Source organism: Gekko japonicus, unplaced genomic scaffold (genome assembly GCF_001447785.1).
Source record: "Gekko japonicus isolate JY-2015 unplaced genomic scaffold, Gekko_japonicus_V1.1 scaffold1700, whole genome shotgun sequence".
NCBI classification, from domain to species: Eukaryota; Metazoa; Chordata; class Lepidosauria; order Squamata; family Gekkonidae; genus Gekko; species Gekko japonicus.
In genome coordinates, this window is record NW_015175411.1 from 66,529 (window position 1) to 91,198 (window position 24,670).

Sequence of the window (24,670 nt, forward strand, 5' to 3'; positions counted from 1 at the left end):
GACACCTGGAAATGCAGCCCGCAGTCACTGATCAGAAACTAGACAGGCATTATTTCTTTCTGAAAGGAAGAAATCCAAACTCTTCAGAAGTCTACAGTGTACCTCAGGTTCTTCTTGAGCAGCAAGAAAGGACTGGAATGTTCTTCACGAAGGAGAGCCAAGTGTGGTTTTGAGTGCACGGCTGGGAACATCTGGATGGCTGTGATGAGAGACAGGATCCTGAACAAGACAGATCTTTGCCCTGATCCTGCAAGGTTCTTCTGTTTTTGCAGCCTGAGGCAAGGCATGGTCTCTTCACATCCAGTGATTGCTCCAGGCGCAACTGCAGGAGTTGGCTCCTTGCTCAGGGAGTATGTACAGATCAGGGCTAGTTTCTGAAAGAAGTATAGTTCAGATCTTCCTGTGTCTGATCAGCAGCTGTTCTTGTACATGAAAGAGGATGGGAGTTCTAAGCAGTCCACCTGGTGTTTTCTGTTTGTTTGGCTCTCGGTTTACCTTGTATCAGAACGTGATATTTCTCCCTTTCCCCCAGTATAGCAAAAAAGAATCCCCATCTGTTTATTCATAACCCCAGCATTAGCACCCAAATTCTAATTAGCAATCTGTGCGTGGCTGTTTTGTTTTTAAACAAGGCACAAAGAGATCCGACAAAAGCTTTGATACAATAAAGCTCCTTGCAACAGAGGCCGTTAGAGCACTTTCATCCCAGCCCGGAATAAAACAAATTCTATTGCTACTGCAGAAACATCTGATAAATTGAGAGTTTAATCCTTTTCCACCTCTCTGGATTAAAAGCACTTGTACTCAAATGCGGGGGGGGGGGGAGAGCTCTGTCATGCAAATGACTTTGCAACATGAAAAAGTGATGTAAACATTAGTGTTCTAGGATGAGATGAAACAGAACTGATTCAAAGTGTGCTTAACCCACCGACCCCCCAAATCAACCAGAAGGATAAGGAAAGCAGGCTTTGCAGAATTCTTGCATGTAGATGAGATCGGAGGGCTCCAAGGCAATTTCTTGCACACATGAAGTTGAGCTCCTTTAGGGCTGGACTTGATGAGACTGGAAATCAGTTGACAACCTTCACAGGGTTTCTAAACCAAGAGACTAGCAGAGGTGCTTTGCCATTGCCTCCCTCTCTGCCTAGCAACCTCGGAGGTCTCCCATCCACTTACTCACCAGGGCTGATCCTACTTAGCTTCCATGAGCTGACAAAATCAGGTTGGCCTGGGCTATCCAACTTTCCCCCTAGTTTTACAGAAATGCTAGCCCAGGGAGCTGTGATATTGATTGGAAGAGGTGGTGTTCCCGCCCCCATCAAGTCATAGCTGACTTATGACCCCATAGGGTTTTCAAGACAAGATATATTCAGAGGCGGTTTGCCATTGCCTGCCTCCATGTTGTGACCCTGGTATCCCTTGGTGGTCTCCCATCCAAATACCAACCAGGGGCGACCTTGCTTAGCTTCTGAAATCTGATAAGATCGGACTAGCCGAGCTACCCCCAAAACCAGAGGGAGAAGAGGCAGCAGCCAAGCATCCCTCTGTTATGGCCAGATCCCCTCCTTACCATCACCAGAGGGAGGAGAGGTAGTAGCTGGGCCCAGCTGCCATCAAGCCTGGATCGAGACATTTTTGAAACCTCACCCTCCAAGCACCTTCCTTATAATATTGCAGTGGATATTTGCATCACAGAAGATTAACATTGGCACCGTCACATGGGGGAAATTGGCACGGCCAAAGTGCGGCTTTTTAGAGCCGCACCAAAAGAGACGCACGGCGGCAGGATCAGACAGATCCCCTGAGCCGCCATGCAGTTGCTCCCCGGCAGGATCAGATGCTGGGGGGGGGGAAGCCATGGAAGGAAAAGCGAGGCAGATTTGTGCGCATGCACAGTTCAGCCGGGAGCCTCGAATGCTGCTGAAGATGGGCACGCCGGCGATCCCACGGTTGTGCTTGCTGCGGCGTTTCAGGTAGGTAGTACTCTTTCCTAGGTTTTTTTTTTTAATGCGCGTTTTCGGGCTGAAGGGACGGATCGGGGATGGGTGTGCGCCACTTCCCAGATGTTGCGGTGTGATCGCACCTGTTTGCTGCGCCCCGGATCTGTCCCTCTTGCGGGGCAAAACCTCCCGTGTGACTGGGGCCATAGTTAAGCTGCTTTGGGAACTCATTTTTGGCTGAAGGAGAGGGAAAAGGAAAAACAAATATAGAAATAAATACACAACTCAATGATCAAACGTGTCTTTGCCAGCTGTCTTGCCAGTCAGAGTCACTCCTACAAGCTGCTTTCCTAGAAAGAGAAAACAGAAGTGTCGGATTTTCGAGCCTTTAAATATTAGGTAAGCAAGAGCTATATGCCATGTATTTGATTATAAAAAGATTAATATCTTGTGGAAGGCTTTCACGGCCGGAGTTCATTAGTTGCTGTAGATTTACCGGGATGTGTGGCCGTGGGTTTGGCATTGTAGAACCTGATGTTTCGCCAGTAACTGTGACTGGCATCCTCAGAGGTATAAACACAGAAAGATGGAATACTCTCTGTGTCAAGGTGTATTCCATCTTTCTGTGTTTATACCTCTGAGGATGGCAGTCACAGCTACTGGCGAAACTTCAGGTTCTACAATGCCAAGACCACGGCCACACATCCCGGAAAATCTACAGCATCTAATAAAAAGATTACTTTACTAAAAGATTACTTTACTAAAAGGTAGGGGAATTTTTAGAGTGAAATGAACAAAGAATACATCCTAGCTGCTAACTACAGAAACAGCAATGGCTACTACTCTCCTTCTTCTTGCTCAGGACAAATAGCGGAAGAACAGCTATAAAACTTGTGAACACATGCATGCAAGATCAAAGCATTTTCCGGGAACAACAAGATGCTAACTGACCAATAGAAGGCTTAAAGGTAAAGGTAAAGGTTCCCTTGCTCGAAAGCCAGTCGAATCCGACTCTAGGGTTGCGGTGCTCATCTCCGTTTCAAAGCCGAAGAGCCAGCGCTGTCTGAAGACGTTTCCGTGGTCATGTGGCCAGCATGACTAAACACCAAGGCACACGGAACGCTGTTACCTTCCCACCGAAGTGGTACCTATTGATCTACTTGCAATGTCTTGCTTTCGAACAGCTAGGTTGGCAGGAGCTGGAACCAGAGACGGGAGCTCACTCCATCATGCGGCACACTCGGGTCTCGAACTGCTGAACTACTGACCTTCCACAGCCTGCAGTTCAGCGTCTTAACCACTTGAGCCACCGCAGCTCCTAATAGAAGGCTTACAGGACACTTAATCAGGGTAAACAGCTCCCACTAATTTCCCCCACACAAACTCATCTCTACTCTAGTGGTCATGGGTTAACAACATCAGCAGATAACTCCATAATGGCTGAAATGTAAGCAACCTGTAAACTCCAACCAGAAGTACAGCACTGATTTTGGTGCTAATATTAGGATGGGGAGCAGCGTGGTATGGGAACCTCAAGCAAAAGCTGGAGATAAGCAGTTCTGCTGATTCCATTTCTTTCTTGCTCAGAGTGCTACGTACCAGTTCTCCTGCATTTTGTGCAGACATTCAGCTCCTCCCGTTCCTTCCCCCCTACCTCTGCACTTCAGAGAAAGCAGTCTTGCTGCCATTATGTATAAGCTCAAGATTTATTTATTTATTTTTATTTATATATTACATTTGTTAATCACCCAGTCCCTGCAGTGCAGGGCTCTGGGCGATGTACATCATTCATAAAAACATCAAGATAAAACATAAGATCCCTTTTGTGTGATGTGTTTCTGATGTGCAGATGTGTCCTGCACACTGGTAAAACTCCACACAGAACGAATCTTGGAACAGCTGTACATACCAGATCAGTTCCTCCACTACAGTGTTTTGACCATGCATACATATGCATCTTTAGTGCACGTGTCTGGATGGAGATGCAAATGAACAGAAGGGATTGGATGCAGTCATAAACAGCACATGTACAGCACTCTGTAAAAATTCTAGAAACTGAAAAATGAAACAGAACAAGGGAGGAGTCCTAACGGGCTCGGCTCGACTTCAGAACAGGTGAACAGGTAATTTGAAATGCCAAAATCCGGGGAAAGATTTGGACAAGGATAATTTGAGAAATGTCCCCAGAAAAATATGCATGGAGATGTTTGCCGAATGTTTGCAAGGATGGATTATTGTTCACGGCTTTTTGTTTTTGGTGGCAGTAATGTATGGTTTGCTTCAATATTGCCTACCGCAGCAACAGCAGAGGGGAATAGCTCTTTCCTTGTGAATTGCTGGCTGCCCCTATGCCCCTTATCGAGTGGCCTGGAGCCCTCCTGTGAACAGCCAGGTTCCCCCCCCCCCCATTAAAAAACAAACAGTGCAATCCTATGCAGAATTACTCCACCCCTAAACTGGAGTAACTCTGTGTAGGATTGCACTGTTTGTCACTATCTCTTATATTTATGGAAAGATAAGGGGAAATGTACAGGCAGAATTTCTTCCCAATGAGTAAAAAACAGCCGCCGCCACCTGATCTCGCTTTCTAGTTTCAGGGTCAATGAGTGACTGGGGAGTAAGAGACTGTGATCAGACCGAAAAGCTATCAAGACCAGCATCTTGTTTCCAGCAGGGGACAGCCAGATATCTCTAAGAAGCAGGGTGTAAAGGCAACAACGCTTCCTCATCATGTGTGTGTGTCTCCCCCACCACCACCGGCCTTCAGAGATACTGGAATAACCATTAAGCCCTTATTTTTAAATGATATAAAATCATTAATTTGCCATGCCACTTCAAACCCATTAGACATCCTATTGTCTTTAATATTCAAAGCACAGTGCAGATAATCTGTGTGTGTGTGGGGGGGGGGTTTGGCTTAAACCAGCAACAAGATGATTTGCAATTGGGGGAAAACAGAGGGAAGATTTACCTTCGGCTCTTCTCCCACGTTGCTGCCCTCAGCCATATCTCTTCCCTGAGCTCCCACTTGGGAAATTCCTGGAGGTTTGGGGGTGGAGCTTGGGAAAGGCAGAATCTGTAGACATGGGGGGAGGGGAAGCTCAGCGGGGATATGATTCCAGACAGCCTACCGTCCAAAACTGCCATTTCCTCCAGAGGAACTTATGTCTCTTGCCTGGAAAACAGTTCTATTTCCAGAAGATCTCCAGCTACCACCTGGAGGTTGGCAGCCCAAAGCCCACTCCCAGATTCTACTGCTGCTTTTTCTTCTTCTTTTTTTAACATGTCTGGAGTTCCAGCTACACATTTCTGACATCCCATTTAACTTGGCTCCTGGGCAACCTGCATGGACTGATTTTCCCCTCCCCTCCCTCTTGGAGTACACTGCAAAACTTCTGGCTACCAGCCTGGCTTATTTCCTCCTGGCAGCACCACAAAGCATCTGCCATTCACACCTCAAGTGAGAAGAGAAAGACGCAAAGGAATACAGTGGCTGGGATCATTCCAGGCATTCTTTTGAGGTCCTGAGCAGTGTTCCCTCTAAGCTGAGTTAGTGAGAGCTAGCTCACAGTTTTTTAGCCCCTGGCTTACACATTTTGGTCTTAGCTAAAGAAGGATGGCTCCAGAAGAAACAAATGTATGCAGTAGCCAAACCGCTCACTCACAACTTTAATGCCAGTAGCTCACAAACTAGAATTTTTGCTCACAAGACTCCACAGCTTAGAGGGAGCATTAGTCCTGAGGTAAGAGAAGGGGAAAGGGTAGCAAAGCTCAAGAATGTATTTACTTTTACTTAATTAATTCCTTTATGCCCCTGCCTTGTTTCTCGATGGGGACCCAGATTGGCTTACATTATTCTCCTCTCCTCCATTTTATCCTCACAATGATGAGGTAGGTTTAGGCTGAGAGAGTGTGACTGGGCCAGGGCCGCCCAGCAAGCTTCCATGGCGCGAGCAGGGATTCGAACCTGGGTCTCCCAGATACTAGTCTGATACTCTTAACTACCACACCGCACCGGATTAAGGATTCCACTCTTGCTCCACTGCAAATCTGTCCAGCTGCAGTTTCCCACTAGAACGGCCAACTTGGCCTCCGTCACCGGGCCTTTCATGGCATCTTCTTGCAAAGACATTTCCAGGTGACGATGTTTACCTCCATGCCAAGCAGAGCATCACCTGCTAGTTGCTGCACTCAGGCCTCTATTTCAGCACAGGAGAAGGCCAGAGGGTGTTTTTTTTCTGGGAACAGTAATGACTTCTCTATAGATTTTTTTTGTTGCCAGAGTCAAATACATGAATGAGCCTAAATCATTGTTAGGAATTAATAGGAGCAATTTAGCATAATGACGGCTTGAAAGAATTTGAGGGTGTGGTTTTTTTCCCCCTTTCCCTCTCTGCTGCTGATGTCACACAGAGCTTCTGGCCAAGGCACTTAACCTTTCCCAGCCCAACTGATTGAAATTTCAGCTCTGACTGGCTTTTATGAGCACTTACAACACACTTACTCCCGTGACCCACGCACTCCTTGGCAGCGTGTTCTCAGAGCTAATTGGCCGACGTTTTCTAAAACACTTTTGGAGATGGAAAGCGTTCCCTCTGTAAATACGGAACACCTCTTTGTTATACTTAGGAAAGCCAACTAAAGAACATAAAGCACACTTCAAGAAGATTAGCTCCTTTGCATACAATTAATCCCCGCTTTAACGACAGCAATTTCTCAGCGGCGCAGTGTGTGCATTGGAAAGCCATTTTGCACTGCTGATGGGAATCGATTAGAAAGCTCACGAGATCCCGGTCTCTGTTGCAGTAAAAGGGCTCCAGGATACTGGCTCCTGAATCTCTTTTCCAGTGCCTGGGCCAGTACTTGGGATTAGAGGGTGCTTGGGCTCCTCTGACTCCTTGAGCTTTTGCAACAGCTTTCCAGTGAGGGCTGCCAACAAGCCTAGAAGAAAACATCCTGCCCCTTCAATAGGGCTTTAATGGGTGAGAATGGACTGCTGAATCCTTTAATGGCTTGGAGGTAGATAATATTACCTGGTAAATAACATCCTTTTAAGTCTCTATTAAAGGGGGCAGGGTTTTTCTCTCTCCAGGTAGTTGGTCCCCTATTTCTAGCTCCAGGGTAGACCAACTGGGTGAGGCTCAGAAGAGGGAGCTGGTGGATTTCACCAAATTTTGCTGACCCCCCCCCCCACAAACCACCATTGTGAACACTGGGCTAGACTTGGACTTGATGGATGTGAAGAGGAGAGCATGCACAGAGAGGTTTTCTCGCCTGAAAAAAAAGCACATTGGAAGACCCTTTACTATGGTGCCTCCATGTCTGGAGGAAGTATACCTTGGAGTATCACATACAGGCAGAGCTGTGGTGGCTCAAGTGGTTAAGACGCTGAACTGCAGCTGGCCCGTAGCTAACATGGGGCCCATGGGGCCTGGCCCCCTAGTGTTTCTTCTGGGCCTGCCTCCAAAGTGCTCCAAATTACCACCTGCACTGTACTTCCATTTAATTAGCTGGCAGGCCCCCCCTGAGGCCCCCTCCCCCAAATATTCCCTAGCTACGGGGCTGAACTGCAGGCTGTGGAAGGTCAGTAGTTCAGCAGTTCGAGACCTGAGTTGCCGCATGATGGTGTGAGCTCCCGTCTCTAGTTCCAGCTCCTGCCAACCTAGCAGTTCGAAAGCAAGAAATTGCAAGTAGATAAATAGGTACCACTTTGGTGGGAAGGTAACAGCGTTCCGTGCGCCTTGGTGTTTAGTCATGCCGGCCACATGACCACGGAAATGTCTTCGGGCAGCGCTGGCTCTTCGGCTTTGAAACGGAGATGAGCACCGCAACCCTAGAGTCGGACTCGACTGGCTTTCGAGCAAGGGAGCCTTTACCTTTACCTATCACATACAGAGGACGCATAACAAGGGAGGGCTATTACCTGTTTGTGGGCTCCTGATAATCTCTCTGGCTGCTGTTCAAAACTTTTTTCTGAACCTGGTGGTTCTTTGGCCTGATCTAGCAGGGCTGTGTTTACAATGCCTTTATTTGGATGATGGCCCGTTTGCCATGTGGTGACTAGAACAATGGGCCCGGCTCAGGGAGACCTGGATTCCAAGCCTCACTTAGCCATGAAACTTGACTGGATAATCACAGGCAAGTTCCTTATCTACCTCAGTGAGTTTCTGTGAAGGTAAAATTGGAGATTCTCGCACACAGCACTCTGAGTTCCTTCGAGCAAGGGCCTCTGGCAAAATGTAAAAACTTTGATGGGCGCACACATGCACAGAGGTTTCTCACCCTTGTCAAAATGTCACAGGTTCCAGAGCCAAGTGCAGCCTGAAATAATTCATTAGGATGAGAGGTTTTCTGGACAGAGGTCAGGTTTGATCCCCCCCCCCCGCGCTCTTCAATATTACATTAAGCACAGGAGGAACCTGGTGCTTCTGATAGGTGTAGGGGCTGCAGTGTTCCCTCTAAGCTGAGTTAGTGTGAGCTAGCTCACAGTTTTTTAGCCTCCAGCTCACACATTTTTGTCTTTGCTCAGGAAGGGATGGCTCCAGAGCAAACTAGTTTATGCAGTAGTCATATCACCTGCTCACAACTTTAATGCCAGTAGCTCACAAAGTAGAATTTTTGCTCACAGGACTCCACAGCTTAGAGGGAGCATTGGTAGGGGGCGAGCTTTTCACTGCAGCTTGCAAAGGCAGAGGGGCGGGAAACACTGCAGCCTTTTCTGACTTCTTAACTCCCCTCTACCCAGTCTCCAGTGCCTTCAACAGCTACCTGGCAAAAGAAGGAATCCAAAGGTACAGCTTTTTGAAGGTCTGGGAGGGTTCACCTATTGAACTCCTACCTTGTCACATCTTCTTAATCAAAGACTCTGGAGCTGTTCAGGCAGTTAGAGAGGGACACAGAAGGGGGGCACCCTATCAGAGAGCCAGTTTGGTGTAGTGGTTAAGAGTGCAGACTCTAATCTGGGATAACCGGGTTTGATTTCTCACTCTTCCACATGCAGCTGGCTGGTGTGACCTTGGGTCAGTCACAAGTTGTCTTGGAGCTGTTCTCTCAAGAGCAGACCTTGAAAGGGCTCTCTCACCCCCACCAATCTCACAGGATGTTTGTTGTGGGGAGGGGAAGAGAAAGGAGATTGTAAACTGCTCTGAGACTCTGAATGAAGGAAAGGGTATAAATCCAACCTCCTCTCTCCTCCTCCTTCTTCAGAAGTTGCCAGCCTAGTCATTGGCCTTCAGCTCAGGGTTTCTGTGCATGTATCAAGTGCCCAGAGGCAGAAATTCAACTTGTGCAGTTTTTTTGCAGATGGGCAAGCATCTCCTCTTGAACTTCTGCCTGCTGCGTATCTTTTAAGGGCCTGGAGGACCCACAGAAAGGCGGTAACCATCTTTGCCACTCATGTCCTTGCAGCCAACTCAGGCCCTTAACAGCTGCTCAGCAGTCAGAAATGCAACTGGCGGAGCTCCCGCTTTGCAAACGGTGGGGGAAGCTTCCCCACTCGAATCCTCGCCTGGCGCCGCACCTTGGAAAGGCGGGGCGACGGCACGGCCAGCCCAACGCGCCTGCCCTATCCGGCGGCAGCGCCATCCCAGCCGCCCGGCTCTCTCTCCTGCAACCCGGCCCGGGACTTCCTGAGCACCTTCACCCCGGGCCAGCCGGACTGTATCGGGCCGTCGCCGGGCAACGGGGGAGGCGCGTCATTTCCTGAGCCGCGGCGGCCAAGAGGCTGGTCCCGGCGCGGCAGCAAACGGGCGGCTCAACAGTTTTGCAAAAGTCTCGCCTTCGCCTGCTCGCCCGGCAGCCAAGCCCGGGAGACCCGGGCAGCAGCCCAACCCCAGCGGAGCTCCGGCGGAGGGGAGGAGAGGAGAGGAGAGGAGAGGAGGGCGCGCGGAAGTTTCCTTCTTCTTCTTCTTCTTCTTCTCCTTCTTGCCTGGATCCGGGTGGCTTTTCTGACTTCTTCAGACGCGGCGGCCAGACTTCGGGGAGCTCTCGGTCTGTGACGCCTCGGCGAGGCAGCGCGTTGCAAGGAGGCGGCGCCGAGGAGCGGCTGGGAGCAGCCCGGACTTCCAAGCGGAAGGCGAGAAGGCAGCTCCGGCGAGGCGCTGGCCGGGCGCGCCGAACTTCCCCCGCTGCGAGGCGAGAAGCGCTGCCGCCCTCTGCTCTCCGGGCGGGTGAGGGGAGACGGGGACAGGGGACGCCAAGGGAGCCGCGGTGCTCCGCAGCTCGCCTCGCCTCGAAAGTCGCGGGCGGTTCCTTTCCGCCGAAGGGGGAGGACTGGAGCCCACCCACTGACCCCCCGCGGGGGGGCGGGGTCTCCGTCCCTAGACGGCTTGGGAGCCAAGGAAGGGGGTCTGTCGCCCTCGCCCTGCTCCTTTCCTGATGGCTTCCCTGCCCTTCGGTTGGCCTCGTAAGCCGGCGAGGCCCTCGGGGGCCCCCAACTGAAAGCAGAGCCCCTCCTCCCCGTCTAGGCGCCCCCATCCCCCCCCCCCACACCTGGCTCTCCGATGCCCTGAGTTCTCTGCCCCGCTCCAAGCGCCGGACCCGTGGGGAGGGGGCGATGAGCGCGGATCTGGACCGCGCGTCTGTCACCTCGTGCGCTTCCTCCTCCACCTCCTTGGGCTCGGCCACGGGGGCGCCGGCGGTTGGGGGGCCGCCGGGGCCCTCCGCCTCCTCCTCCTCTGGGGCAGGGATCCGGCTGCTGTCGTCCAACGTGAGGAAGCTCCACGGGGCGCTGAACCTGCTGCTGAGCGAGGCCGAGCGGGAGCAGTTCATCCACTGCTTGAACGTCTACCACTGCCGGAGGAACGTCTTCGACCTGGTGCAGACCCTCAAGGTCCTCCTGGACGGCCCGGAAAAGAGGCAGCTCCTGCCTATGCTCCGCCTGGTCATTCCCCGCTCCGACCAGCTCCTCTTCGACCAGTACACCTCCGAGGGGCTCTACTTGAAGGCGGACTTCTTGCCCACTACCGCCAATGGGGGCCTCGACGGCGCGGCCTCTCCCCGGGCCCTGGCCTCCGTCGCGGCGGCTGCCTCTTCCCCCGCCGTGTCGCCCGCTCCAGCTACCCATTTCTGGCCTCCCCCACCTCCAGTGGCTCGGAAGTCCCCGCAAGATTTCAGCACCCTCCTGGACGGGGCAGCTCCCCTGGCGGCCTCCGGCTTGGAGGAGCTCCGAGGGGAGGTCAGGCAGGTGACCCTCAAGAGGAATAAGGCCCAGGAGGGCTTGGGGTTCAGCATCCGGGGCGGGTCCGAGCACGGCGTGGGCATCTACGTCTCCCTGGTGGAGCCAGGGTCCCTGGCGGAGAAGGAGGGCCTCCGGGTGGGCGACCAGATCTTAAAAGTCAACGACAAGCCCCTGGACAAAGTGACCCATGCCGAGGCAGTCAAGGTAAGGTGGGATGTGGGCTGTCTTGGCTATAACTGGTATCAATTACAATTAATACACATTTTCCTTTTGTTCATGTATCCAGTCTTTCCTCTAAGGAGGTCAGGGCGATGTATCTTGGCTTCCCAGTTTTGTCCCTGAAACTGTCCGGTGGGTGGCAGTGCAACTGGATGACTCGCCCAGTGCCTTGCAGTGAACTTGGGTGGCTGACTGGGGATTTCAGGAAGGACATCTCTGGTCTTAGTCTGGCCACTGTTCTGTAGTGGCTCCCTCCCATCCTCTTGATTCCCCCCCTCCCCTTGTGTCATTTTTTAATTTTTAAATTCCTGGGGCTAGGGTCCTGTTATCTTATACTTTGCAAAGCACCGAGCTGTATAAACAAACAATAAAGATTAATTAGCATTTATACATTCTTCAAAGCACTTAATGTAAAATATCATCGAATTATTGCAACAACCCTGCGAGGGAGGTCAGGGTTCTGATCATTGTGTTGTAGACAGAGGGTGGTGAGAGAATGGTTTGCCACATAGAGAGCTTGTAGCTCAGCTGAGATTCAAGCCAAGGAGTTCCCAGAACATCACTTGCACTGCAATCCTACCTGCACTTCCTGGTAAGTAAGCCCTATTGAACACAGTGGCACTTACTTCCAAGTAAACATCCATAGGATTGCACTGTGTATCTCTGAACCGTTATGCTACACTGACTGGGGATATAACCTATTAATGTCCAACTTTTCATTCCAGATTTCCAAGTGGCTTGCCACAATCAAAATCCAACAGAAAGGGGAAATATATTGGAGTTACATAGGTTAGGCACAGAAATTTTGTCTGTCTCTTGGTAGCTCCTGAATAGAACCGAGTTCTTCCTTCCAAGGGAAGCGGAAGAACCTTCAGGCGGGCTCAGGGGCTGGCTGAAGATGCCGACCCATGGAAGCAGCCCTTCCATTGGTGAAACAGAGCGGCTAGTAGCAAGATTGTTTCCTTCCAAGGTTTGCGTCTCCAAAACGTAAAACATGCCAGCAGCAAGCTTTCGTAGAGGTGTTTTGTTCTTATTTCACAGTACTCAGATGCTGCCACTGAGCAAAGTCTTTCAAAGTGGCTCAGAACCACAGCGTATCAATAAAGCCAGATCAACCAGCCATTAAAATCTCCCAGGAAACCATCATAAAATTAGAACAGCTGCATAAAAGATATGCAGCATCCAGCGATTTAGATCTGGCTATCTGATATCAAATGCTTCGTAGAAAAGCCGCTCTCTTTTCTGACCCTTCGGAAGGGTGAAGAGAAGGGGACAGGTGAGCTAATGTCTTGGGACAGGGAGTGAATTCTGTGATGTCAATCAGGGTTACCTGCTGGAGGTCAGCACTATAAATTCCTTGGCTCTCCATGCAGATATCACTACCTCATACTGAGAGACCAGTGGCTCTTCTAACTCAGTATGAGCTCTAGTGGGGACTCTCCAGGGTCTTGGGCAGCGAACAGTCCCAATGCTCACTATCCCCTTTAACTGAAGATTCCTCTCTGGGACTTTCTGTTTGTAGAAACAGGTGTTCTACCACTGAACTGTGGCTTAGCTAGCTGTAAAGCCACATTTTGAGCTTGGATTCTCCTGCAGTCTGATTCACAGGATTCTAATCTGGAGAACCGGGTTTGATTCCCCACTCCTCCACTTGAAGCCAGCTGGGTGACCTTGGGTCAGTCACAGTTCTCTCAGCCCCCCCCCCCAAATAAACCTAGTTTGCCACAAAAAGAGCTAGAGTTTCAGGCTGCCGGACAATCTTTGGATCTCCTGACTACACTACACCATATGATAACTATTGATTATTATCATAGGTCCATCTTGCCCAGAGTTCTCTTGTATCACTGGCAATAGGTTCTCTGTGGCATCCATTTAGAGCCCTGCTATCTTTTAACATTGTTTAATATAATCATATACAGTAGTAGTGGTAGAGTAAGTTTATTGTAAAGGTAAAGGTTTCCCTTGCTTGAAAGCCAGTTGAATCCGACTCTATAAATGCAGTGCTTATCTCCATTTCCAAGCCGAAGAGCCAGCGCTGTCCAGAGACATTTCCATGGTCATGTGGCCATGACTAGATGCCAAAGCGCACAGAATGCTGTTACCTTCCCACCAAAGTGTTACCTATTTATCTACTTGCAATTTCTTGCTTTCGAACTGCTAGGTTGGCAGGAGCTGGGACCAGAGACGGGAGCTCTCTCCGTCTTGTGGCACTCGGGTCTCAAACTGCTGGAACTACTGACCTTCCGGTCCACAGTTCAGCATCTTAACCACTTGAGCCACCGCAGCCCCTAGGTTTATTGTATATGGCCATAATAACCCTGCTTTTCTTCCCAATGGGGACCAAAAGCAACCTACAATTTCCTTTCTCCGTTTTATCCTCACACCAACACCCCTGTGAGATACGTGGGGCTGAGACAGTGTGACCTGGCCCAGGGTTACCCACCAGGCTTCCATAGCTGAGTGGGGATTCGACCCTTGGTCTCCCAGTTCTTTGTCCAACCCTGATTGCTGTAGAGTTGGCAAGGGATTGAACCACTCAGAGGTAGAGCACCTGCTTAGTTTGCAGGTCTCCGGTTCAATCCCTGGTGTCTCCAGTTAAAGGCATCAGGTAGTAGGTGATGTGAAAGTCTTCTGCCGAAGGCCCTTGAGAGCTGTTGCCAGTCTGAGTGGACAATTCTGACCCTGATAGACCAAAAGGTCTGATTCAGTGTAAAGGCAGCTTCATGTGTTCATTGTGACCAGGGCCCTTTTGTATATAAACCAAAGGGGGGGGGGTCTGCAAATGAATCGCTGTGTCTCCCAATAGGTGTCCCTTTCAAAAATCCTCTCCTCCTCCACATCAGTGCCAAGAGACTGAGAGGGAATGGAAGAAGTAAAGTTCTGAAGCTGCAGTCGTGTCCACACTCGGTAGGGAAGAATCTTGAGTGGACACGATGAATGAGCTTAGTTCCCGATGTAGCGTTTTGTACAGTTCTGGCACCAACGAATGCTAATGTTCATTTATTTAAATTTCTTACTCACCCACAGCTTGGGGCAAGTTTAACATAAAGGCGTAAAATCTTAATGATGCAGCATGAAATGTCACTTCATTAATATTTGTTTTTTATGGCTGTGAGTTGTTTAGCGGCTTTACATCCGGCTCACACCTCTTCAAGCTCTCAAAATCGCTCGTGAGCAGCATTTAGCAATACGCTAAACCCAAGAATTGTGCTTGCCATTTTACGAAGTGCTTTGTTAGAGCACTCAGAGCTCTTTATGGACACAACCTTGTTTATAGTCTTTAAGACAACCCTGTAAGTAATATTCTGTTAGAATGGGGGGGGGGCGCTGAGATACTTTCCAAGGGCACCTAGAGAGTTTGTGGTGGAAGTGAGATTCGAACCAGAGATTTTCCCCAAATCATTTTCCAAACCAGTATGATTCACCAGTAAGCACTGATCGTTCATGATGCTTGATGTTCATGTGGTGCCTGCAAAGCACTTTGTGTATGTTGTTTTGTGAGCCTTGCAACGCACCGTAAGGGATGCTTGTGGTGGTGTAGTCTGAAGGTATGTGGCGGAGCTGCCTGGCTGAAACTAACCCTGTCTGGGTCTGTTCGTTCCTGGGTTGGGGACACCTCTGATGACCCTTATTTATGCCACCTTGAGCTCCCCAGAGGAAATTAATATCATCCTTATCTTACAGAGAGGCAAGCCACTTTTTCTAAGGACAGTCACTGGCTGAGGTTTGAATGGGGGAGGATTCCAAGCTCAGTCCCTCGGCTGCAGTGCTGTGACTGCTATAAATACCCTAAAACACAACCATCAATTAAATAGAATAACACGATGAAATCTATTCTATAAAATCTCTAGCAGCATGCCCACACAGTGGAAGCTCGCTTTAAGAGCCAGATCTTAATTATCCTTCCTATATCTCAATGCAAAACAATCTCGATCATCCTATTACGTGCATGTAGCGCTTTCCAAGCGTTCCAAGGAGTGCATGTTAATCTTCTGTGTAAACCATATAACAACAACCCTGTACAGTAGTCTGGTATTTATTTTTGTAGTCCTTTTAAGATCTTGCCCTTTTCCCAAGAAGCTGGGGGGGGGATGTTCTCCTCCATTTTATCTTCCCAGCAACCCTGTGGTGTAGGTTAGGCTGAGAGACTGTGACTACCCCAAGCAAGCTTCATGAGTAGGGTGGGTGTCCCAGGTCCCAGCTCAGTACTCTGACCATTACACAAATCTGCTTCTCTGTTATAGAAACTGTTATAGCACAGTGATTAAGATAATGAGATGTGATATGGGATGTTCCTGATTCAAATCCTGCCTTCTTCAGGAACCCACTATGTATCCACAGTCAAGCCATTCTCCCTGTCTGATATACAGCATTGTTGTAAAAAAGACAGCAAGCTACTGTGAGCAGAGTGCTTTGAAAGTGCTGTGTAAATGCTGTTATTATTTCCATATTGCAGATAGGAAGGGAGAGGAGTGTTGAACCTGAAAAGCCACCCAGTGAGTTTGTGTCTGGATTTGAACCACTGACCGCCTGCTCACAGCACAACCCTCACTGTGCAAACTGACTTTCATATTTTAAAAGTCCCCGTTGTTTTGCATGCTCAGTCCCGATTCCCTGAACATCCCCTAAACAGAGATGTTTTATAAGACGTCTGATAGATAGCTGCAGCCCAGAATCTGCTGTGGTTTCGGGGGAAGGTTGGGCAGGAATCCCACAATTGCCAGCTGCTTCCATGAAAGCCACTCTGTCTCCGGTGCTTCACCTTGATATCATTCAATGGTCAAGCTAGAAAGGATCGAAGATCCAAAAGCAGATGTCTCCAGTACACTGTTTTCCCTGGGGTGGGGGTAAAGTGTGATTTTTGGATCGGCACCATGATTTAGAAATGAATCTTTTGCTCTCCCTGGCATGTCTCATTTGGCTAATGATGTGTCTGGGCTGTACTGGCAAGACTGTAGGTGCAGGCTCATATGATAAGAGCCAGTTTGGTGTAGTGGTGAGGAGTGCGGACTCTAATCTGGGAGAACCGGGTTTGATTGCTTTCACATGCAACTGATGGTGTGACCTTGGGTGAGTCACAAGTCCTTTCAGAGCCGTTCTCTCACAAGCAGTCCTTGAAAGAGCACTCTCAGCCCCACCGACCTCACAGGGTGACTGTCGTGGGGAGGGGGAGGGAAAAGAGATTGTAAGCCACTTTGAGACTCCTTCAGATAATGAAGGGTGAAATATAAATCCAATATCTTCTTCTTCCTCAAGATAAAGTATAAAAGTAGTACGTCAGGGGGTGGGTTCTAGCCTCCTCTCTGAGATATTTTTCAGTATATGGAAAAGCTGAACCTTGTGCGCCTCCCTGAGCTCTGTGGATATGTTGAACAGTGGCTACTAGCTATGGTGGCGAAATGGAACCTCCATAATCAGAGGCAGAGGAACCTCTGGATACTGGTTGCTGGAGGGGACGGAAGAATAACAGTGGGAGACTGTAGCCCTTGGGCCCCTGTCTGTGGGCCTTCCATGGCCTCTGGTTGGCCACTGTGGGAAGCAGGATGCTTGACTGCACAAATCGGCAAGGCTCATGCTAAGGGCTCATGCGTATGCCACTTTGGTTCCCCACTGCAGGGAGGAAAAGGAATAAGTATTCTCGCTGTGGCATCACATCCATCGATGTGCTATTTTTAAACTCTCCCGTCCCTTGATCAGTTCTTTGGGAATTGACAATGATTCAGCGCTAGAATGGAGGGGTCGGTCACATTCTTTTGGGCCCCCTGCTGGAATTTCTCAGACAATGTCATCAACTGTACGCGGTTGAAGTAGTGGCATCTGCCGGCGCTTTGGTGGCTGGCTAAATCAAGGCAAATTTACATGTTGTGCTTTAATGGCCGCGAGGGGGGAAAACCTGTTCCTCAGTGTGATTTCTGTATGAATCCCTGATAGCTTCTTTGTGAAGAGTTGGAAACGGAGGGGAAAAATGAATACACTATGTGTGTGTCTGTGTGCGCGCGTGCGTGTGTATTGTGCAGCTACTTGAGGAAGAAAGGGGAATGTAAAGTTGAAATATCACCCTGGAGTGGATAACAAAGGCATCTGATTTCTTTTAAATGGCAGAGATTGGGCAGAATCCTTCTCTTCAGTTCACGGGGATGCGTCTATTCAATCAACCTGTTACTGGAGGCAGAATACTGAGGTCCGTGCAGTTACACCCCAGGTTCAATGGTGGAGCATCTGCTTTGCAGACAGAAAGTATTAGGGTCAACCTCTGGCATTTCCAGTTAAAGGTCTCGGGTAGCAAAGCTGGGACTGGGAACATAGATAGCCAGTGTAGTGTAGTGGTTAAGAGTGTTAGACTAGTATCTGGGAGACCTGGTTTCGAATCCCCACTCATGCTAGGGGAGCTCACTGGGTGACCTTGGGCCAGGTGCTCTCCCTGTCAGCCTAATCACTTTGAGCTCTTAACCCAATAGAAGTGGTATAAAAACTGAAGTAAATATATAAATAACCTACCTCGCAGGGTTGCTGTGAGGATAAAATGGAGGAGAGGAGAACGATGTAAGCCAGTTTGGGTACAACTTAAACACATATGTATACAAAACCTAAAAAGAGCCATGTTGGATCAGACCAAAGGCCCATCAAGTGCAACATTCTGTTTACACAGCTGCATCTAGGAAGCCCACAAAAGGGTGACTGCACCCGCACCCTTCCATTCATGCTTCCCAGCAGCTGATACAAAGAGGCCTATTGCCTCTGATACTAGAGGGAGTAGATATCTATCGTGGCTAGTAGCTATCATGGCTAGTTGCCATTGATAGGCCCCCTCCTCTGTGAATTTGTCCACTGGGAGGGTCTATAGTTGTGTGGGGTAGGTAGACCATTGGCCTGATCAGGCATAAAGAAGGTTGACGCGCTGTATACAGTTTTCTGGCTTAGATCTAGGTTGAGTGTGCTCAGGGTCTTACTGATCTCGGTATTTGGCTCTTAGCAAGGATTTCACACCATGTCAAAACAACTGGTGATCATGGTTTGGCTAGTTGGTTGGGCAGGCTATTGTGGTGTGTTTTGTCTCTGTCATGTGTAACTTGGCTGTGTTGCATGAATGGAATGGATACAAGAGGTTCTTGCGAAGTACATCCTTTGTGCTTTAGCTGGATCCTAGCTCTTGGTTGGTGGGGAGGGAGAGTTCTCCTAGGCCTCACACATGGAAAGCGACCCTGTTGGCAAACAGTACTATTTCTGTGTTTGAAATGATTAGGCAATAGCAATGACAATCCATACAATTGTAACCTCAGGACCAAAAGAAGTTTCCGTCCTTTGAGTTTGCCTCATTTATTGGGCTGTTGCCCTGCCCGAGTGGTACATTTGCTTATTTATGTACTCATTTATACCCCTCCTTCCTCCCCAGTGAGCACCCAAAAGTGCTTACGTCATTTCTCTCTCTTCCATTTTATCCTCACAACAACTCTGTGAGGTAGGTTAGGCTGAAAGTGTGTGTCTGGTTCAAGGTCACCCAGCGGGGCTTCTGTGGCACAATGAGGACTGGAACCTGGCTCCTCCAGATCCTCATCCAACAGTACACCACACTGGCTGTCATGGTCTTAATGATCAGCATAGTATGCCTTAGCTCCTTTCTTCTTCCTCTCCTCCACACCCTGCAGCTACACCAATAGCTTGACTGATAGCCTAGCAGGAGGGCGGGGCAAGCAGAGCCATCGTCCCAGCCAATAGCATCAAGGAGCATTGAGTGGCTCTGTTCAAGTACTGGATGGGTTCAGCTGCTAACTCTTCCTTCCCCAACTCATAAATTTGGAGGGCAGACATCCAATTCCATGGGAGGCTCCCATCTGTATTTTCAAAATAACCCAATAGTATTTTTTAATTTCAGTTCCCAAGATATTAAATCTTGCCTTACTGCTGTATTACATTTGGTGTTAAATATAGATGGCTTTTTTTACAAAATGATAGGCAGATCTGTTTGTTCCATGATATTGAAACAGGATAGGGTGAGAAGGAAGAGGGGGATTCAGAGGAATATTCCTCTCTGTGTCCTTTTTGTATCTTAATGGACCTGACTGAATTGGGTTGATCTCTGGGAAATTTGTGTATGAGTGGTTCTGTTTTTGAACCTGATATTCAGGCACCCTCAGTCTTTTCTGAGTTTCAGGCCGTGGTAACATGGTCATTTTGATCAGGTTTCACTGCTGTTCTCTCTTGCATTTAAAATTGCTGATCAGATACCTGCATCCATCTCCCGCACCGAAGGTTCCCTAGCAAGTTTTCCTACACGTGGAAAATCAAGTACTTTCCAGATATTTGCACCTTGAATCCGTGATTTCATCGATCAGGACAGCCATCTCTCGCAATGATCGCGATTAGGTCATATGAACATCCTTCTTGCAATGTTTTTTTTTTTACAAGCTTCCGTCGTTGTGTGCATGAGCAATCCTGCACTGAATAAATTCAATGTATAAATGTTCAAGGCACATAACTCCAGTGCTCAGTTACACATCGCCGGTTAATTATGCTTGCTGTTCGGGGGGGCCGGTTCCCTAGCGAGTTTTCCGACACCAGGGAAATCAAGTACTTTCTGGATATTTGCGCTTTGAATCCATGATTTTGCCGATCCGAACAGCCATCTCTCGCAATGATCGTGTTTAGGTCATCTGAACTTCCTCACGATTTTTTTAACAAGCTACCGTCATTGTGCGCATGAGCAATCCTGCGCTGAATAAATTAAATGTATAAATGTTCAAGCGCACATATAGACTCCAGTGCTCAGTTGTACGTCACTGGTTAATTTTATTTGCTGTTCGGGGGGGACGGGACCTGCAAGAACAAGAGAGTACGGCGAGTCCCAGTGGGAGCAGTGATTCGGCTATGTGTATATGCGCAAAGCAATTAAAAAAAAAAGCCGTGCCACCCAAGTGTCGGCGCGGCTATCTGAACGGTGCTTGGAGCCTCGTTGCACAATGCAAACGGTTCAGGGAGGGATGTGTGGTCATCCCAACCCGGAAAAAAAATATTCCCAATCAAATCTATACTGGGAACAAATTGGGATAAGCTTGCCATGTGACCACAGACTCCAATTGAACTTGCGGGGTAGGGCGGGGTAGAAATACCTGAATAAATAAATAAAATAAAATAAATAAACTTTTTCTCCTCTACAAAAAGCTTGTTGATCCTAGGGTTTTGCAGCTGAAATGAAATTTGGCAACGTTTCAGAGTTCTAGTTTGGCTTGCGAAAGATGTGAAACTCTTCACATCTCCGTTTTGAAAACTGTTATTCAGGGATGCCTCTAAAAAGTGTTTAACACTTGACACTTTTCACAGGAATTACTGTAAATACCATCTTGCAAAAGCCAATGGCTTTGATCCAACAAAGCTGTTGTTAAAATGCTGGAATTCCCCCAATCAACTTTTTTGGCATGGAAGGGATGACTGTATCTATCCACCAACCAACACCCCCCACATAAACACAGCTGATTGGTGGCCAGTCAGATATATATGCAGCCCAGTATGTTGGATCAGGTAACGGGAAAAGCAAGTTTGATGTCATTCTATGAATAGTCGTACGTAGCATTAATTTATTTATTTTTTTGCTGTTTTACCAATGTGCATAAGCACACGGGTGCCTCAGTAAAACACAATACAAAAAGAATCTAAATCAAATATAAAAATCACACTGGGGTTTTTTGTTTGTTTGTTTTGCATTGCTCTATCAATAGGCATGCATGCATCTGGAAGTTGGGGAAAATGGTAGCAAACCGGACTTGTGCCATTCTGGAATTTATTTCAGAATTTCTGCTAGAATGTGCAGTGCTGATTTATTGGTGCACAATTAATGTTAAAATGCGTACGTAATTTCCCATGACTGCACAAATAACCTTGGAAAATGTGTGCATCTTTATACACATAAAAGAGAAAATGGGGCAAAAATGAATGGGGATTTGAGTTACTCAATAGGAGAGCAAATCAAAATGGAGATTTTTAGTCAAAATAGTAGGGAAGTTCACAAACATACTTACTTTCCTTCCCATGTGGCTTTTGAAATTTCATCAGAGCATAGCAGAAATGCTATCAACCTTTTCCTTGTAGCCATGAAGCATAACACCTAGTTTTTGAAATAAATGGAACCCATGATTCTCAGGACCAATTTGTTCTTTGCTTGGTACAGAATCTTGATCTTGTGTGGTGTATCTGGGGAATACACAAGACTCATCTGTACTTACTCATAAAGGCTATGCTTTCCCCCCCTCAACTTGTCAGCCTGTACAAATTCTGCAGCCCACTTCTTCATTCATGGTCCGTCTTCCTCCAAAGAACAGGCGATCACCTCTGTCCTCTCTGTTTGTGTGATGTGGTGCCCCTCTGGAATAAGCAATCTGAACTGCCTTCAGGAGCTACTTTCTAAAATCTGAAGGCACCCCACCAAACAGTTTATGAACTGGCACCATCAATGAGAGAGTGGGCTTTCTCCTGGTGCTAGTTTTATTCTGCAGGGCTGGGACACCGAAAAGTTTCTAGATCATTAAGAAATAAATCTTTCCAATTTCTTTTGCATTGATTTTAGGGCTGATGGATGTATTTAAAAGGAGAGCTGGTGCTTAGAAGATGGGATCTGTTAAAAAGGAGAGGATGGTTTCCCCAAATTTTGGGGGGCAGTGTCAAAAATCACCCCACCTCTTTTCTGATTGATGCAAAAGTAGGGCAGACCACCTCCAGTTCATGGCTGGAGATCTCCTGGAATTACAACTGATCTGCAGGGGACAGGGATCAGTTCACCTGGAGAAAATGGCTGCTTTGAAAAGTGGACTCTATGGCATTGTACCCCATTGAAGTCCCTCCCCTCTCCACCCTTTTCAAGCTCACCCCCCCCCAAATCCCCAGGTATTTCTCAACTCAGAGCTGGCCACCCTATGCCAAAGTGTTTGACCCTCTCGATGGAGGAAGCCCTGCCACTGCTCTCGATTGACCTCACCAGTGAGACCAAGTCCAGTTGGCTGTATAACATTATGACATAATCATGTTCACGACATGGTCCCTGATTGGCTGGGATCCCATATATAAGAATCCAGTAATTTTAGAAAGGAAATGGTGCCCAGGGATCAGCATGAATTAGCTCAGAAACTAAAGTTCATGATGAATTTTGGCCCATTCAGGATTGCCAACTCAAGTTTGTGGCAGGTCAACTGGCACAAACTTTCCACAAACTTTCAAGCAGTTCGTGGTGGTTCGTGAATGGACACATTTCCAGACACACTGCCTCCGCTCAATCTAAATGTTTGCCAAACTTCAAAGCAACAGGGGGCGGAACTTGGAGGGCATTTAGAGGAGCATCCGAGGGAGGTCCCCTGCAACTTCGATGTCTCTAGCTTGCACAGGATCCATTCTATACACTCCTGAACCTGCACCTGTCATTTCCCCAGAAAACACTTTCCTAGGGGGGCACCTTCCTTGGGGGAGGGCATAACTCAGATCTCGTAAATTCAATCCTCACCAATCTTGGAGGACAGGTAGAAGAGAGTCAGGCAGAGACCCCCTATGAGTTTGGTGTCTTTAACATACCAGGGGGCCATTCTACCACATAATGAACCTCACAAACCAAACCAGTTAGTTTGATGGCTAAAAGTTCATGATGGTTCGTGGTTCAAGAACCGGGCACACCACGAATCATGAATGGAACCACATTTTGCCAGTTTGTGCCCATCCCTAATGATGCCATAGCTGCATCAGTAAGAGGAAACAAAATGGCAGCAAACGGGAAAGGATGTGACAACATTTGTTCTTATTCATTGTATATATGATCCAGTTTCTTAGACAAAATTTTGCTCCAGGAAACTTTTTCATTGCGTCTGTGCAGTATAAATATTTCAGATCAATGTAATGGTGGCTCTGTGTGGCTCTTGGCAATTAATATTCCATACACAGTCCTGCTGGCAGGTGCTGTTCATAAATGAAAATAAGCAAGCTTTCCCCCTCGGGCTTCTAGATTAAAAGACAAAATATACCGGGGCCAGGGAGAAACAGGTAGCGGTTGCTTTGATGATTCTGGAATGGAGTGGCAAAGGTAGTTGTTAACAGGGCTTTACAGTGGCAGAGGGGGAAGGCTGGTCTTCTCTTGCTAGGGTAGAGGTGATGCAGTTTCGGCTCTTGGATCTCTGGCTAGTGACTGATGCCAGAATGTCCTACTCCCTCCATCTTTACTTTCTGGGAGGGAGAGAAGGAAGCAGGCCGTTTGCTTGTCTTCTATTTGCCACAGTGGGGGTGGGGGTGAGCGATGTTCCCTCTGATTTCCCCCCCCCCCACTGAGTGGAGCAGTTCACATCCTGAGCAGAATGTAACTGCTGTGATCTTAAAATGGACACTGGGCAGTGCAAGACCCTGTGTGGCTCCAGATTGCTGCTGAGCAGGGCTTGAGGTGTTAATGAGCGGCCATCCACTCACACAGCTTAGAGGGAACACTGGACGGAGGTGCAGCTACCCGGCAGCCCTTAGATCAGAGGCCAGTGTCCCTCCCTCCCATTACCTCTGCAGGGTAGATGGCAAAGTTTAAGGGCTTTTTACTCCCCCATTTTAAAAGCGCTGTGTGCAGCTTCCGGATCAAAATGCACACATATTTAATAGAATGAGCACTGAGAGAGGAAGATTTCTCCAGTCTAAAACCATAAATTGAGTTTGCTACGAAATGCTTTAAGTGGCCTTGCTCTCTCCCACTAAGTTGCTTTCAGTTATGGATGTTCAATCAGTATATCTAATTCTCAACATGGCCAGATCTGTGGGTACTTAAATCTGGAGATTGGAGTCATGAACAGCCAAGACAAATCTTTCCACAAACTTGAAGAATGCCCCAGGTTTGCAGAAAAATCTGAAATTCAAAATAAATAAATAAAATTATATTTTAGAAATGGGGGTGGGAATTAACCCCCCTATAGAAGCAGCACCTGTAGCTTTAAGAAGCGAATGCCCCACTGGCCATTGCTAGGCAACCACAACAGTACTGCCAGACTTCATGCCTTGCTTTCTGTCAGTAAAAAGAAGGGAGAGAGGGCAGGAGTTTTTCCAGGGCATTTTTGGCATTTGTGAGAGGACTCATTGGGGCTAGGCCCAGCAGCAGCCATAAGGCAACTTGATACCACATGACTTGCATGACTCACCCAGGACTGGCTGCTTACTATTGTTCAACAGCAGCCACCCCATGAAAACCAGTGGGGTGTGGTGGTTAAAGATTCAGACTGTGTTTTCACCATAGAGCTGCCTTCAGTTGATTCCTAGAAAGGCATGATGTAACTTTTGAGTTCCCTCAGAAATGGCAGTGTGCAGTTGCCAGTGCCCCCCCCCCCCCATG

General features: G+C 48.2%; 1 protein-coding gene across 1 annotated transcript in view; it reads left to right on the top strand.

Annotated features, from left to right (window-relative positions):
- Positions 1–10,494: 10,494 nt before the first annotated feature.
- The window catches only part of LOC107122625 (whirlin-like), a 217,852-nt gene continuing 203,676 nt past the window's right edge, over positions 10,495–24,670 (top strand). The window contains exons 1-2 of the mRNA XM_015425741.1: positions 10,495–10,929; positions 11,104–11,322. Coding sequence (XP_015281227.1) covers positions 10,495–10,929; positions 11,104–11,322 — 654 coding nt within the window. The remainder of the gene's footprint in view (positions 10,930–11,103; positions 11,323–24,670) is intronic.